The sequence below is a fragment of the Sapajus apella genome, unplaced genomic scaffold, assembly GCF_009761245.1.
Source record: "Sapajus apella isolate SASKATOON/1434 unplaced genomic scaffold, GSC_monkey_1.0 scaffold50, whole genome shotgun sequence".
NCBI classification, from domain to species: Eukaryota; Metazoa; Chordata; class Mammalia; order Primates; family Cebidae; genus Sapajus; species Sapajus apella.
This window is the reverse complement of record NW_022436990.1, coordinates 6387230-6400241: the sequence shown is the minus strand read 5'-3', so window position 1 is coordinate 6400241 and position 13012 is coordinate 6387230. Positions and strand designations below refer to the sequence as shown.

General features: G+C 47.8%; 1 protein-coding gene across 1 annotated transcript; it reads right to left on the bottom strand.

The window, feature by feature from the left end:
* Positions 1 to 990: 990 nt before the first annotated feature.
* NKX2-8 (NK2 homeobox 8) lies at positions 991 to 3612 on the bottom strand. The gene is made up of 2 exons (XM_032242509.1): positions 3155 to 3612; positions 991 to 2415 (listed from the first exon to the last, which is right to left on the bottom strand). Exons 1-2 carry the CDS (start codon positions 3312 to 3314, stop codon positions 1862 to 1864), a joined length of 714 nt encoding a protein of 237 aa, XP_032098400.1. The 5' UTR covers positions 3315 to 3612; the 3' UTR covers positions 991 to 1861.
* Positions 3613 to 13012: the final 9400 nt, after the last annotated feature.

The window sequence follows — 13012 nt, the reverse complement described above, 5'->3', positions numbered from 1 at the left end:
TCTTTTCCATCTGCTGTGCTGGAGCTAACTGGGAAGCCCCCTGGCAGGTCCCAATATCTGTCTTACAATGTTCAGGCTCCCTCCTCAGCAATCATTTATTATAAAGGGGTTTTATGATACAAATTTGATAATCTCCCATGCACACTGGCACTGCTCTAATTGAAGTTGTAAGCCCATAAAATTCAAGCCCTTTGTCTTCCTGAAGGCCACAAGATTTAAAAAGATACTATTGTCCTGCTTAACACCCACTACTTTGTCACCAGGGACTGATTAAACAGAGTCCTGGATCCAAACAGTGCGGATTTTGTCTAGGTCCTTTTCAGGCCTGACAATGCCCTTTTCAGTTCCCAAGACAAAAGGAGGTTTAAGGATGGAGATTCTTCTAAGATAACCGCATCCATATGGAAGGCAAGGTGGCCGGCAGCTGAGACCCAAACACCCCACTCTCTTCCCCCTCTCCCCTCCTCTCTTTCTCTCTCCACCCCCCAAAAATCCCAGGTGATAACACTGCCTCAGCCACCCTTCCTCCCCGCCTTCCTCCTCTTCGGACAAGAAAGCTAAAGCCCCTACAGGCCCATGCCTCCTCCTTACAGACCTCATCAGGGCCCTTGCTCCCTTCCCCCGCACGTGATGCCCCAACTGCTTTCCTCTGGCGCATCTCCCAGCAGTGGGTGCCAGGGAGCGAGGTCGTCGCTTCTGTGAGAAACAGACTGTTTGCACAGGAGGCCCTAGGAGGCAGTTACAAACCCAAGGGGTGCTAGTGTGCACTGGCAGGGGTGAAGTGACGCCGACCAGCGGATCTGGCCCCAACCTCGGACTCCCAAAGCTCCCTCAGGCGGTCCTCCCTCAGCTGGGAGCCGCGTCTTCCCAGAGCTGCCCGGAGGCTGTGCCTTGTGCCAGTTGTTCCCCCGACCCTTTGATATCCCACGTCAGGCTCCCCACCCCTGCCAGGTACTGAGCCAAGAGGAGACAGGAAATCACAGCTAAACGAGGCACCTGTAGGGTTAACTAGGGGTTACAAGTTTCCCGGTGCTCTTCAGGTCCCCGAGCACTTGGCTCCTGCGCTCTGGAAACAGCTTGCAGCCAGGCCTGGGTTGCTCCGGTGCAATGCGCCGCACACCTGGCCTCGCCGGCTCATCTCCGGAGAAACTACTCCTGCCCTGTTGCGGTTCGCGGGGTTGACTTTTCGGTGTTTGGCACGCCAGCAGCTCTGGGAGCCCAGCAGAGCCTCGGAGTCACTGTGGGGCCAGAGACGCCTCCCGCTGACAAGGATCCCAAAGTTGCCTCAGCTTCCTCCTCTCCTTTTCTTCCCGCGCCCAATCCTGACACCACCGCCCTTCGCCGCCGCCCTTCCCAGCCCCGTATCTTCCTAAAGCCGTCTTGGGGCTGTAATCCTCCCTTCGACCCAACCGGGGCTGGGCCCCACTTAGCCAGTCAAGGGGCGAGCTGGCGCTGCGAACACCGGTCTGGGGAGCACAGTTCCTGCCTACGTTACAGGCAGGCGCACAGGAGAACCAACCCTACACATTTTATTCTCGAACCACGAGGAAAAATACTCTATTTTTTAAAAAATAACTTGCTTCCCATACAAATCGCTATTTAAAAATATACAAATAAGGTCCAAGCATAAAATCTAACTCTGAGGCAGCACCTGTCGAGGGAGGGGGAGGGGCTCTGGCACACGTCTCCGGTGTGCCCTTGCGCGACGGCAGGTGAGGGCGCGCCAGGGGACACTGACGCCCAAAGAGATGGCGCTGCAGGGAGGCGGCCGGGGAGCGTTCCAAGTGCTCGGCTCCAGCCCTGTTCCAGCCGCAGAGCGCGCTCCAAAGTCCGGGGTAGCCCCAGGTGCCCCCCAGCAGCCTCACCAGTTCCAGGAGACCAAGGCGGGCGGCGCTAAGTGCTGGTAGGCGGGGAAGAGGCCAAGCGCCGAGCCGGGGCCGAAGGCGGGGTAGGCCGGCAGAGGACAGGCGGCGGCCAGAGGGACGCCGCACTTGTCCTGGGCCGCGGACGTTCCCGCCTCGCCGCCGCCGCACAGCTGCCCGTCGCGAACAAGCACCGGCACCACCACGCGACGCAGCAGGCCGGGCGTGGCGTGCAGCTCGGCGGAAGCTGCCAGGTCGGACGACTCCGCGGCCCCCGGCGCGCGCGCACGCTTCAGCTTGTAGCGATGGTTCTGGAACCAGATCTTGACCTGCGTGGGCGTGAGGCGCAGCAGGCTCGCCAGCTGCTCGCGCTCTGGCGCCGACAGGTACCGCTGCTGCCGGAAGCGCCGCTCCAACTCCAGCGTTTGCGCCTTGGAGAACAGCACCCGCCGCTTCTTCCTTTTCTCCGCGTCCGAGCCCGGAGACGCGGGCCTAGCGGACGGCCGCTGCGACGAGTCTGGCGGGCTGGTCTCCAGGATGCTCTCGTCTGAGGCTAGGGACGGCAAAGGAGACACGCGCGGGTGAGACGCTGGACCCTCCGAGGGCCTGCTGCCCTTCTGGCGCGGGCGTGGAGCCACCGGCCGGAGGGCACGCCCACTAGCACTCGGCTTTTGGGGTGAGGCCATTTCCTGAGTCTACGTCTGGAAACCCATCTCTCCGAATGCGGTGACCTCATTCATACCACAGCAGTCTCAGCAGGCCTGAGATCGTGCCCCCAAGAAACCCACCCCGGGGCCCTCTTAACATGTCCGCACCGGTAGCTGCGCTGGCCGACCTGTTTATCACAAGGTGGGTCACCATCGCCAGCCTCCTCCAGGTCGACTGCACTGCAGTGAGCCGAGGTTTGCGGAGCCCTGAGTGGGAAGGGGTGGGGGTAAACTTGCCAACACTACAATCCCAGACCAAGGCCTGGAGGTCGTGGCAGCGTTTTCAGGCTTGAGATCACAAGGGAGGGGGACGGCATGTTTTAAATATTTAAATATTCCGACTCCTAGGAATCGCCAGACACAAAATCCTCAAATCTCGGGGCCAGGCAGGGATATGCTCTCAGGATGTGCCTACTGGGTCGAATGCGTTAGGGGTTCGAGGATAGGGCTCCTGTTTTCAAGACTGAGGAAATCCAGACCCTGGGCTGGGATTTCGGCTTCCTGGCCCCGCGTGGGCCAGGCCCTAGATTCTGCTGCCCCAGCCCTCCTACCTCCCACCCGCACCGCAGTCCACCGCGCACTCACAAGGGTAGTGGCCGTGCTCCGAATCCACCAGCCAGGCGGCGCAGGGGTCAGGCTGCGGGGCGCGTGGTCCTGGCTCCCGCCTCGGCATGTGCTGCGCGTCCTGCTCGGGTAAATCTAGAAGGCCGCGCACAGTGAAGCTCTGGCGTCCAGAGGTGGCCATGGTCGAGGAGGGGAAGGAGGCGGGGGCAGGGCAGGCTGGAACCGAGGAGCGGCCGGGACGCCTCTCCTACGGGCGGGTGTGGGAGGCGCTCGCCATGCGCGGGCAGCCGGGATATTAGAGCATTTACAGCAGAATCCCTGTTTATATAAACAGCTCTTCCCACCCTGGTGTCTTTGAAAGCTGAGGTCCGGGTCTCCAGGGTGTTAAGTACCTGAATGAGCGCTGGACCAAAGCCGGGGCGAGCCCCGGAAGGTGCCACCTCCGCCCCCGCCCCGCCCCGCACCGACCCGCACCCCGCCCCTCAGAGCCCAGTTACCTCCCAAAGGCGGCAGGAAGCAGCCTTCGGCATTAGCGATTCTGTCTGATTAGCCCAAAGTGGGGACAGATAATGGGGATTGTTACCAGTGAATAACATCTTGGGTGGCGAGCGGTGGCCACCACCCGCCCGACCCAGCCCCAGCTTCCTCCTCCTCCTCCAGATCTGACTTGAGGCCAGGCCCCGCGGGAGCGTCGAGAACAGTGGGGGTGGCAGGGGTAGGTTTATGAGCACCCAGGAATTTATTCCCTATTTGCTTTATTCCTCGAGCTTGTTGGCTGGATTGTTAGTTTCCCGCAATTATCCAGAAAGTGATTTACAAAGCGGCGTTAAACTCTGAAGCGCTCCCTTTCCCTTTTTGGTTGGGCCCCTCTAAGGATTCAGGATGACAAGTTTCAGGAGGGCGCAGAGGATAGCCTGGCTCTGCCAGCATTGGGCCAAGGGTGTCAAAGGCCACTGGAAGCCTCAGATCACCCCATACATTCCCCAACAGCCTCAGGGGTGCTGAGGAAGGGCTGGGAAAACATGCGGAGCCGCAGCTCCGTGTCTCCACAGGCCAGCAAAACGGCCGGCAAAGCTGGCTCCCAGTCTGCCCTCAAAAACGGAGGGGGCATGTAGCCAAGTTTCTTAAGTCTACAGTGCCGATCTCTTTGGCCCAGCTTCGCCCGGCCGCTGCGGGTCTCAGAGCCCAGGCTCGGAGGATGAGCTTCGCAAATTTGGGCCAAGGCCCATTCTAGATCCTACGGGCGGCTGCGTTTCTCAGGGCGTCGTATGAGGGCTTTGAGGCCTCCTTGGAGTCGCCAGATGATCTGGCGCCGCTTTTTCGCCTTGTCCCCATAGCCTCAACTTCAGTCGCAGTGTCTGGGCTTTGGCCTTTGCCCAGGAGCCAGCCCGTGGCCTGCGCTCCCCTCTCGCAGCGTAGCAGACCCTGGCGCTGCTGCCCGGCCTGGTCGGGGAATGGACCAATCGGGAGAATTAGGACAGGGCTCACCAGGCAGAAAATAATACCGGCCAGGGGTTTCTCTGGGATCTTCTAGTTTCCACAGCCCCACCCTAGAAAATGATCAGTGTAGGAGGCGCAGGGAACCGGCAGACGTGGATACATTTTGTTGGCCCATGGCCTCGCCCTAGCCTCGCTTCAAACTACAGCTCAGGAACGCCCTCTCAGAGGCCTCTCCTCTTGCTAGTAGTTTGGATATTTAGTTGCTAAATTGTAGCGATGGTCTCTGTACTTGGGTGGCTGCACCAGCAGTTCTGGCACCTCCCGGGCTGAACTCGAACCTGGCTCGGATGCGGCGGCCGCAGCCCTGCCAAGCCCCGCACACCCTCCCCAGCAGCCTCCCTATCAAGCGTGCCGGAGGTGCCCGGGGCTGCACCGCGCGCTGGGTGGTCGGGCGGAGGCAACCCCAATACAGGCCAACTGCTAGGCCGAGGACAAAGGGGAAATGGAGCTCGACGCCCGGACCTGTTGGAAGCATTTGTTCCAGTCAAGATTTTGCATTTGTTCAGTCCAGAATAATGCGTGATTGACGTCTGCTCACAATGCGCTTTAGCGCGCGGGGATAAATCGGAGCTTGTCCGGTGTTGTCATGGTTTTCAATGGGGTTCAATGGGATTGGGAGCACGATCGACTCTGCTGGCCGTCTTTCCGTGGCCCTGGCAATAGATTTATTAGTTATGTCTTTTTAAATAAGATTAAACTGAAATGACTTGGCTGTCTTCGCTGCAGACGGGGCCCGGGCGGGAGCGTGGAGTGGGCAGGGGGCATTGGAGTCTGGAAACCCGCCTTTCGCCGCGTCCCAGCTCCCGATCCCCCAGCATCTAGAGAGTGGGCAGGTCGCAGACTGGCTCCAGGCCTCGCGGACTTATCTCTGGCCGGAGCCCAAGGCCTGGCAATCTCTGCCAGCCCACCTCCCTAGTGAGAAGCTGAGGCACTGTCAAAGACCGTCCTGGGGAAGCAAGCGTTAAGACTGATTCTTGAACTATGAGGTCTTGAACTATAAGGCTGTGTCAGGCAGTAGGAGCTCTGGCCTAGAAATAGGTTTGTATCCTCGCTCTGCCCTTACCTAGCTCCTTTAACCACTTCACTTCTCTAAGATTCCTTCTTTTTTTTTTTTTTTTTTTTTAATTCGTCTGATACGGAAGAGAATAGGAGAATACATTTGGCAATTTCTAAGGACCCTACCAGTTTTATGATTCTGTATCTCAGGAATTTTTCTAAACCTATCTTCATTGTAACATTTACCAGCTGAACATTTAGACTCTTTCCTCCCTCCGGTTCTTGAATTCTTAGCCCCAGCACTGACTCCTTCTCTAGGATGTTCTAGGAGAGGAGTTGTTATCTTTCCAGTTTCCCAAGGATCCTCCACAGGAGTAGGGTGGGGTGGATAACAATTTAGGGAAGAGAACCAAGTCAGGAGAAGCAAAAGAGGAGTCTTCCCTTGAGTGACTGACCTCTCTTAGCCTTTTAATCTATTTAACATCCTAAGCCCACACTGATGTGTAGAAATAAGTAAATGGCGCTCTTCAGCTCTTAAGAGCTCTTCAGCATCAAATATTTGCTTTTACTCTTAGTGTTTGGCTCCTAAAGCAGAGATACATCCACCATCTAGCACTTGTGCTCTGGGGAAGACTTGGCCCTGGGATTTGCTCCAAATATTACTTCTGGCTTCATGTTCCCTGGCTTGGGGGAGAGTGTTCCTGGGCCTCAGTCTGCATTTTAGATGTCCCAGGAAAACCCTGTAGCTCCTGGTTCTAAAAAGGGCTGCAACTTCCTGGCTTGATCTTGAATTCCCTCCTCCCCTGCCATAAGTGCCTCTGTTATAGGCCAACCTTCCTCTCAACTCTGTTCCGCAGATTTAGCTGAATTATCTCTGAGAGCTAGAACCTGGGGGCTCCAATAAATTGTTCCATATAAACTGTGCTTTCTAAAGAAAAGCAGGAAAGCCAGAATTAGAGAAAGGTACTTTCTGTATTGCCTTTTCACATCAGATAAATTCATAGACATGGGAGGGGGGAAATTATTTTGATATTGGGTCAATAGGAAAAGGTAGTCAAGCTAATCATAAGTTTTTTACACATTGGAGATATGTACGAATTGCCTCCAATTCCCAGGAGATTCTTAGAATCACAAGTAAGCATCTAACTGGACATGATTTCCAGATTTGCATATATTATTTGGTGTTCTGGACACTTGAACTTATTTGCAACTTAACAAAGCTTGTGAATATTATTAATTAGATAAGTATTTGTTTTCTTGTAATTGGATATGATATGTATCAATTCCACTAAGAGTTTTTAATCTTTACGCATCTGTAATATATGAATATATTTAAGCTGTCCACAATAATCATCCTTTCAGAAGTATTTTGCAGAGATGATTATCATTACTACATGCTTAAGATTTTAAGACCAGAAAATTCTGAACTAAAACTAAAGCATCTTGATTTTGAAAAAGTGATTGTGTCTATATCTTGCATTCTGTTTTTAAATCCTTCAATTTTGGTTAAGTGTTTCACAAAATCCTGCAAATCTATACAGTATTGAAGAGAGACAACATTGCAAATTCCCCTTGATAGATGGAGGGCCCTCAACTGCCAGGACACTTTTCTTTGCCTCATAGCAACTGCTCTCCCCTCTTTATTAGTATTCTGGTTAAAATAGCAAATGGAAAATAAAAATGGGGTTCTGACACTTCCAAGAAGAAGTGGATGATCTTGATTGGTCATAGGATGTAAGGAAAAGGCATCATTTAAAATCAGATCTCTTTGCCTTTCTTTCTAGAAACTAGTTGCCATGAGCAGGTAAACATTTCCCTTCTGATGGCTAATAATCAATTGCTTAACAGTAGCCCAGGCTTGCCTGTGATTCTTTCTTAGTTATATTAATTATATACACACATAGGACAAAGAACAGCCATTATTTTCAGGCTGGGAATTTAGTTCATTTTTTGAAACGGCTTCAGATTTTATTATTTAATGCCAAATGACAAGATTTGAATGATCTTACCTTCGGTCTCTTAAAATGATGATTCTGCATTGACTTTGTTACTGTTCTTGATCTCTAGGGGACAAGTTTTCCTTTCCTAATATGTTTATCTAGTTGTTTTAAATATGTACATGAAAAAATGTATAGAGGATAAAATGGTTCAATTAATTGAAAAATAAATTTATTTTATTAAATATCCATACTTTCATTTGCTAAAAAGCCAGCAAATAACTTTTTAAATTTTAATTAGTTTATTAAATATTCTGGTCTTCCTTATGCCTTACAGTGGATAACTATGTTGGCATGATATGTAAGTTAGCAGAATAAAAACATAACACCTTGGAGGAGGAGTGTCAGATCTTATTTGTCCAGAGCTGAACCTCTTATTTTTGTCTAAGTTTTTTTTTTTAAGGTATCATTTTATACTCCTTTGCTCAACTGATATAGATCTAGTTTCTATAACACAGAATTCTTATTTATGTTTACACAATAAAGATCCAGGCCGTAAGTCACATTGAATGCTACATACAGACACTAACAGGTTGATTGACCCCAGGAACATATTCAATGATCTCAGCCCCAGTATCTCACATGGGTCTACCCATAGTGTGTGCTTATAACCAACCACCAACACTTCAGTTCAAACCAGTTATTATTTTTTAAAGTACCCAAGCATTATAATGGGGCCTTTTAAAATATACCTTTACTTTGTTCTTAGATCATCTCTGGAATTCTAAAAGGATCACATTATTAAGGTGAGGTATTATTTTTGTCTTACTTGACAGCAATTTAAACAAAACACTAAAGCAATCATTCTGTAGAAGTATTTGTTAATATTCTGTGAAGACAGGGATCACAGTCTTTCAAATGGCCAAAGAATCAGATGTTCAATTCTCTTATTGATGTCGATGATAATAGTAATAAACATATCACTTTATATTTTACACATTTGAGAACCTTTACAGTGTATACTCACACTTATCTCAGCCTGAGTCACAATAGATTATCTGGAAGATGCAAAACTTAAAGAGAGACTTGAAGGCAAGATAAATTGAGATATCCCTAGAATTGAAGAAATTAGTGGTGAGGATGAAGAGGACATAAAGAAGAGAAAGAGAGTCCATTGTAATAGAAAGTATTAGAAAAGAATGATAAAAAGTGAAAGAGAAAGAGAGCATGTGTTAGCTTAGAAGCTACCAGTTCAATTTGGTCTCATCAACTCAAAGAGGATAAAAGCAGGGATGGAAAAGTTCCAGTTGTTAGTGGCTTTTATATTCTTTCCCAAAATCCTTGTAGTTCAAAAAATTCATGACAATAGATAAGCTTTAGTTTTTAAAACCCTTCAAGTTTTTCTAGATCCTATTTAGTTTACTCTTAAATTTTCCTTTGGAAAAATCTTTTCTCCTCTTCCAAGAGGATGCAAAAATACACAGCAGGAGCAAGAAATGACAACTTGCAAGAATTTCCTCACAAAAAAGTAAAAGAACTATATATGTTTACTGCAGTAGCCTCTGGAAATCCCTTACCCAGCAAAGGTGGCTCTCTTTGTATTCTTGATTAAATGAGTATTTGCACTGAAGTCACATACTACACAAAGGAAACAAAACAAAATAAAAATGTCCTCCGTGTTCTGTTTTTCAATCATTTGTGTGAAGGAGGTTCCTGGCCTTTATCACTGTCAGTGAAAAGTTCTTCATTGGCAGGAGACATTCCACTCACCCTGCTTCTTGTGCACAGGGAGCTTACCATGGAAACTACCTCTGGAGCCATCAGACAAATATATAAATGACAAAGCTCCACGCTGGGCATTTTAGGTTTAGTGACAGGGTGCGATGAAGGGTGTTTAGAATTTCTTGAGAAATTTATTGTTCTATTTGTCTTGCTCTGAATCTTAAAACCCATAAATTGGACTTATTCAAGTTAGGAAACAACTAAGAAATGACTTTATCTAAGGAAATTCTCTCTGACACAAAAATACATATGCCATGTTTAATATAACTTAAGTATCGTAAAGCTGTGCTTTCTGTGCTTTTCTGTATTTTTACATGGTAGCTTCAGTATACCCAGGATAAGAAATTCATCCTTAATATATGTTTGTATTTTTTAATCAGGTATGGCCTTTAATTAGGTGAAACAAACAAAAAAAGCCCCATATTTTTTTCTATACTGACCACATTTATTTTGTCAACAATCACCATCCTAAAGTGTCCTTGGCTTATTAAATGTAACATTTTGCTTTGTAACATGAACCTGAGGAAACAAGAGAGCACTTCAGAGAACTTTCATTGTATTTTTTGGATTCCATGTTTTGTGAAGCTTTCATTTAATTTACAACCAACCCCAGGTTACTTCCCCACGGTTTCCAGCAAGTCTGTTTCCAGCTTTCCTCTGTCCATGGTCCACATGAACTAACCGTGAAGACCATCTGTGCCTGACACATCCACCCATGAGCAGCGTGTTTCCAGTGCTCATTTTCATTAGCAGCTTCTCACGTCAAGTCAGTTTACATTAATCGACTCATATATTCCTGAATGGCTATGTCATCAGTATGTGCACATTTATATACACAGTGAAAACTCAGGTTTTTTTTTTTTTTTCTTGGGCACTGGAAATGTGAATATGTTAGGTTAGTTTGTAGTATGAGAAAGAAATAGTCACAGATTCTATAGTAGTTGCTTTTTTAGGTTTGGCTACTTCAAAAACAAAACCTTCCTTTTTAAAATTTTTCTTACACAAAATGATTGGGCTATAAGGCAAATTTAGAGGGGGAAAATCAAAGGTATAAATTTGTACCTAAAGTTAGACATTCTATTTATTATGTATTATTAAAATTATTTTATAATGATGAATTTTTTGAAAGCTCAGATGTCAGAATTGCAGGGGTTATCCAAGATCATTAGCAGGTCATCCCTGGTGAATTTAGCCTTCTGTTTTTTTCTATAATGAAAATGAAACAAAAACTACTCAAGTTCCATGAATTATCATTTTAATCATCTCTCTTGTAGGACCATTAGGAAAAGTACATGAATATCTCTTTTCATGAATCACACTGTGTTTATCTGTTGCTGAGATTTTCTATTATTCAAATCCTAGGGAAGCCGGGCGAGATCCTGATTCTCCCAGGAATCTCAGCAGCTAAGGGATCACAAGAGCATCTCTAAGGGGGAGCATAGGGGTGGGGATGAGGGGAGAAACCTGCAAGTGTCTCTAACTGAATCTGAGGTAGTTTACACTGAAAGGAGAAGGGCAGGACTGGGTGATGGGAAGGAGGAAGGGAGGAGAAAGTGAGAGAGTGAGTGCTTGTCTCAGCTTAGGGATCCCCCATCTCCAGCCAGCCAGGGCTTTTACCAGCTGGAGGGTGGTAGAGGGAAGGAGGATGGTAAAGGGAAGGCGAGTGGCAGAGAGTCAGTTTTGTCACCTCTAGAATACCACACCACCAAGTGTAGAGGAGAAAGGGCTTGGTGATTTGTTCCGATGCCAAATAAGGGACCTGAAGGCCTGTACATTTTAAAAGTCCACAGAGGGAACAAAGTCTGATATGTAGGGACCCTGTTATGATTTGGGTTTTTTTGTTTGTTTGGTTGGTTGGTTGGGTTTTTTGTGTGTGGGTATTTTTTTTTTTTTTCTCAGCATCTCAGTGACTAGCAGTGTGGCTTCATCTGGTTTAAGTTGTATTTGTTTCCAAACACTTAGTCTGTTACAATGCTAATTGGGTAGCACAGAAACCCCTTTGCAAGTCGAATATTTTTAAAAGTTAACTTACCCCAGCAATGAACACAGATTGAAAGTCAGTTAAAAGCCAGTGAGAACAAATGTGTCTTAAATTGAGGATGGAACAAAGGGAAGGTGGGGGCACATCTCTTAATGTCAATAGGCAGAAAGCTGCACGTGCACAATGGGCATGGGAGCGACCACCCAAGGTGATTCATGTCAGTCCTGGAGACCAACGGAGACCTGGAGCCTGGGGGCCAGGCCAGCCACCAGAGTTCTGCCCAGGAGGGAGCTGAGGTGGTGGGAAATGGTCATATTCTTGTTCCAAGCTACGCTACATCCACAGCCAATTTTCTGCTTCCAAGTATGACCAAAATGTCAGGAGGTCTGCTCTCTGGCTGCTGTGGCCAGCAAGCACACTCTTGGTGGATCCAGAAGGCTGTTCATGAGAGTGACGAAGCACTAACTAGAGTCACAGAATTATGCAAAATGTACAGCCCCCTCCGACCCCCAGCACGACTGCCCACATACCTCGCTTTATCATTAGTAGCATGCAGGTCTCTCAAGGGGCAGAATTTTGAGAAAATAATCTGCAAATATATGGTAAGTAACTCATGAGCACCAGGCACTGAGCTAGTACTGAGGCTGATCTAGTCAACTACAGTTAACAGTTCATAACAAGCAACCTGATTTTTCTTTCCAACATGTACCAGATTTGGGGATCAAATAGACAGAACCAGATCTGGGTTTGTCATCTGACTCTCAGTAGCACCTAAATGACCTTGATCAAGTTTTGTAATTTCTTTGAACTACGGTTTCCTCATGTATAGATGGAAATAATAATTCATACAGGGGTTGTGAGGATTAATGAGATATTTGTTTCACATGCTTGGCATAGTGCTTGCCCACAGTTAGTAGGTACTCGTGTGGCAATTGTTGTAATAATAATGTATCTTGGGAGAAGTGAGGGGTTTTACCACCATATAACCAACTGGGAGGTGTCCTGTAATACATTTAGGATTATCAGTCACAGAGCTGAAGAGAACTTATCTAGCTTAACCCCTTCCTTTCACAGAAGAAAGGGCAGCACAGAGGGAGGCTGGGTGACTTGCCCAGAATCTCACAGAGCGTGGCTTGGATCCCAGATGTTCCTAATCTAGGGTTCTTTTTACTTCAGCATACCCTCCATTATGAGTCCCCAAGTAGCCTTTCTTCCACTAACAGTGTAACAGAAAGCGGCCTATAGAAGAGGTGTCTTTAAACTCAGACAGTCCAGTTTCAGATTTTGGCCTCAGGCCTGCTTTGGTCTCCTGGCTCTCAAATCCCTGCTGGCAACACAAAGGCTCTCATCGCACTTTAATGGAAGGATAGAGGCTCCCAAACCCTAATGTTTTCATTTCTGGGTGGCTCCATTGCTGTTTCATTCCCTGGAGTCTCTGTGCTTCAGGATTCATTCTTTCTAGCATGTGAGTCCCTGAAGTACCATTTGAATCCTCTCAATTCAGCCAGAGCATCTTGTAGTAAAAGTTCTCTCTCTTTAGAACATGTGAAACACGACATAAGAACAGAATCAGATGAATTGGAAACAAATGCACTTGCTGGAAAGGACCAGAAACAGGCAAATGTTGACTGCTTTAGAAAAGCAAAGGGAAATGCGCTGAGGTTTTTCTGTTTTTTGTTTGTT

Coding starts and splice junctions, on each gene's coding strand:
- NKX2-8 (XM_032242509.1), bottom strand. CDS start 3,314: ATGGCCACCTCTGGACGCCAGAGCTTCACTGTGCGCGGCCTTCTAGAT. Junction 2,416..3,154: donor GGAGCACGGCCACTACCCTT/GTGAGTGCGCGG, acceptor TGCCGTCCCTAG/CCTCAGACGAGAGCATCCTG.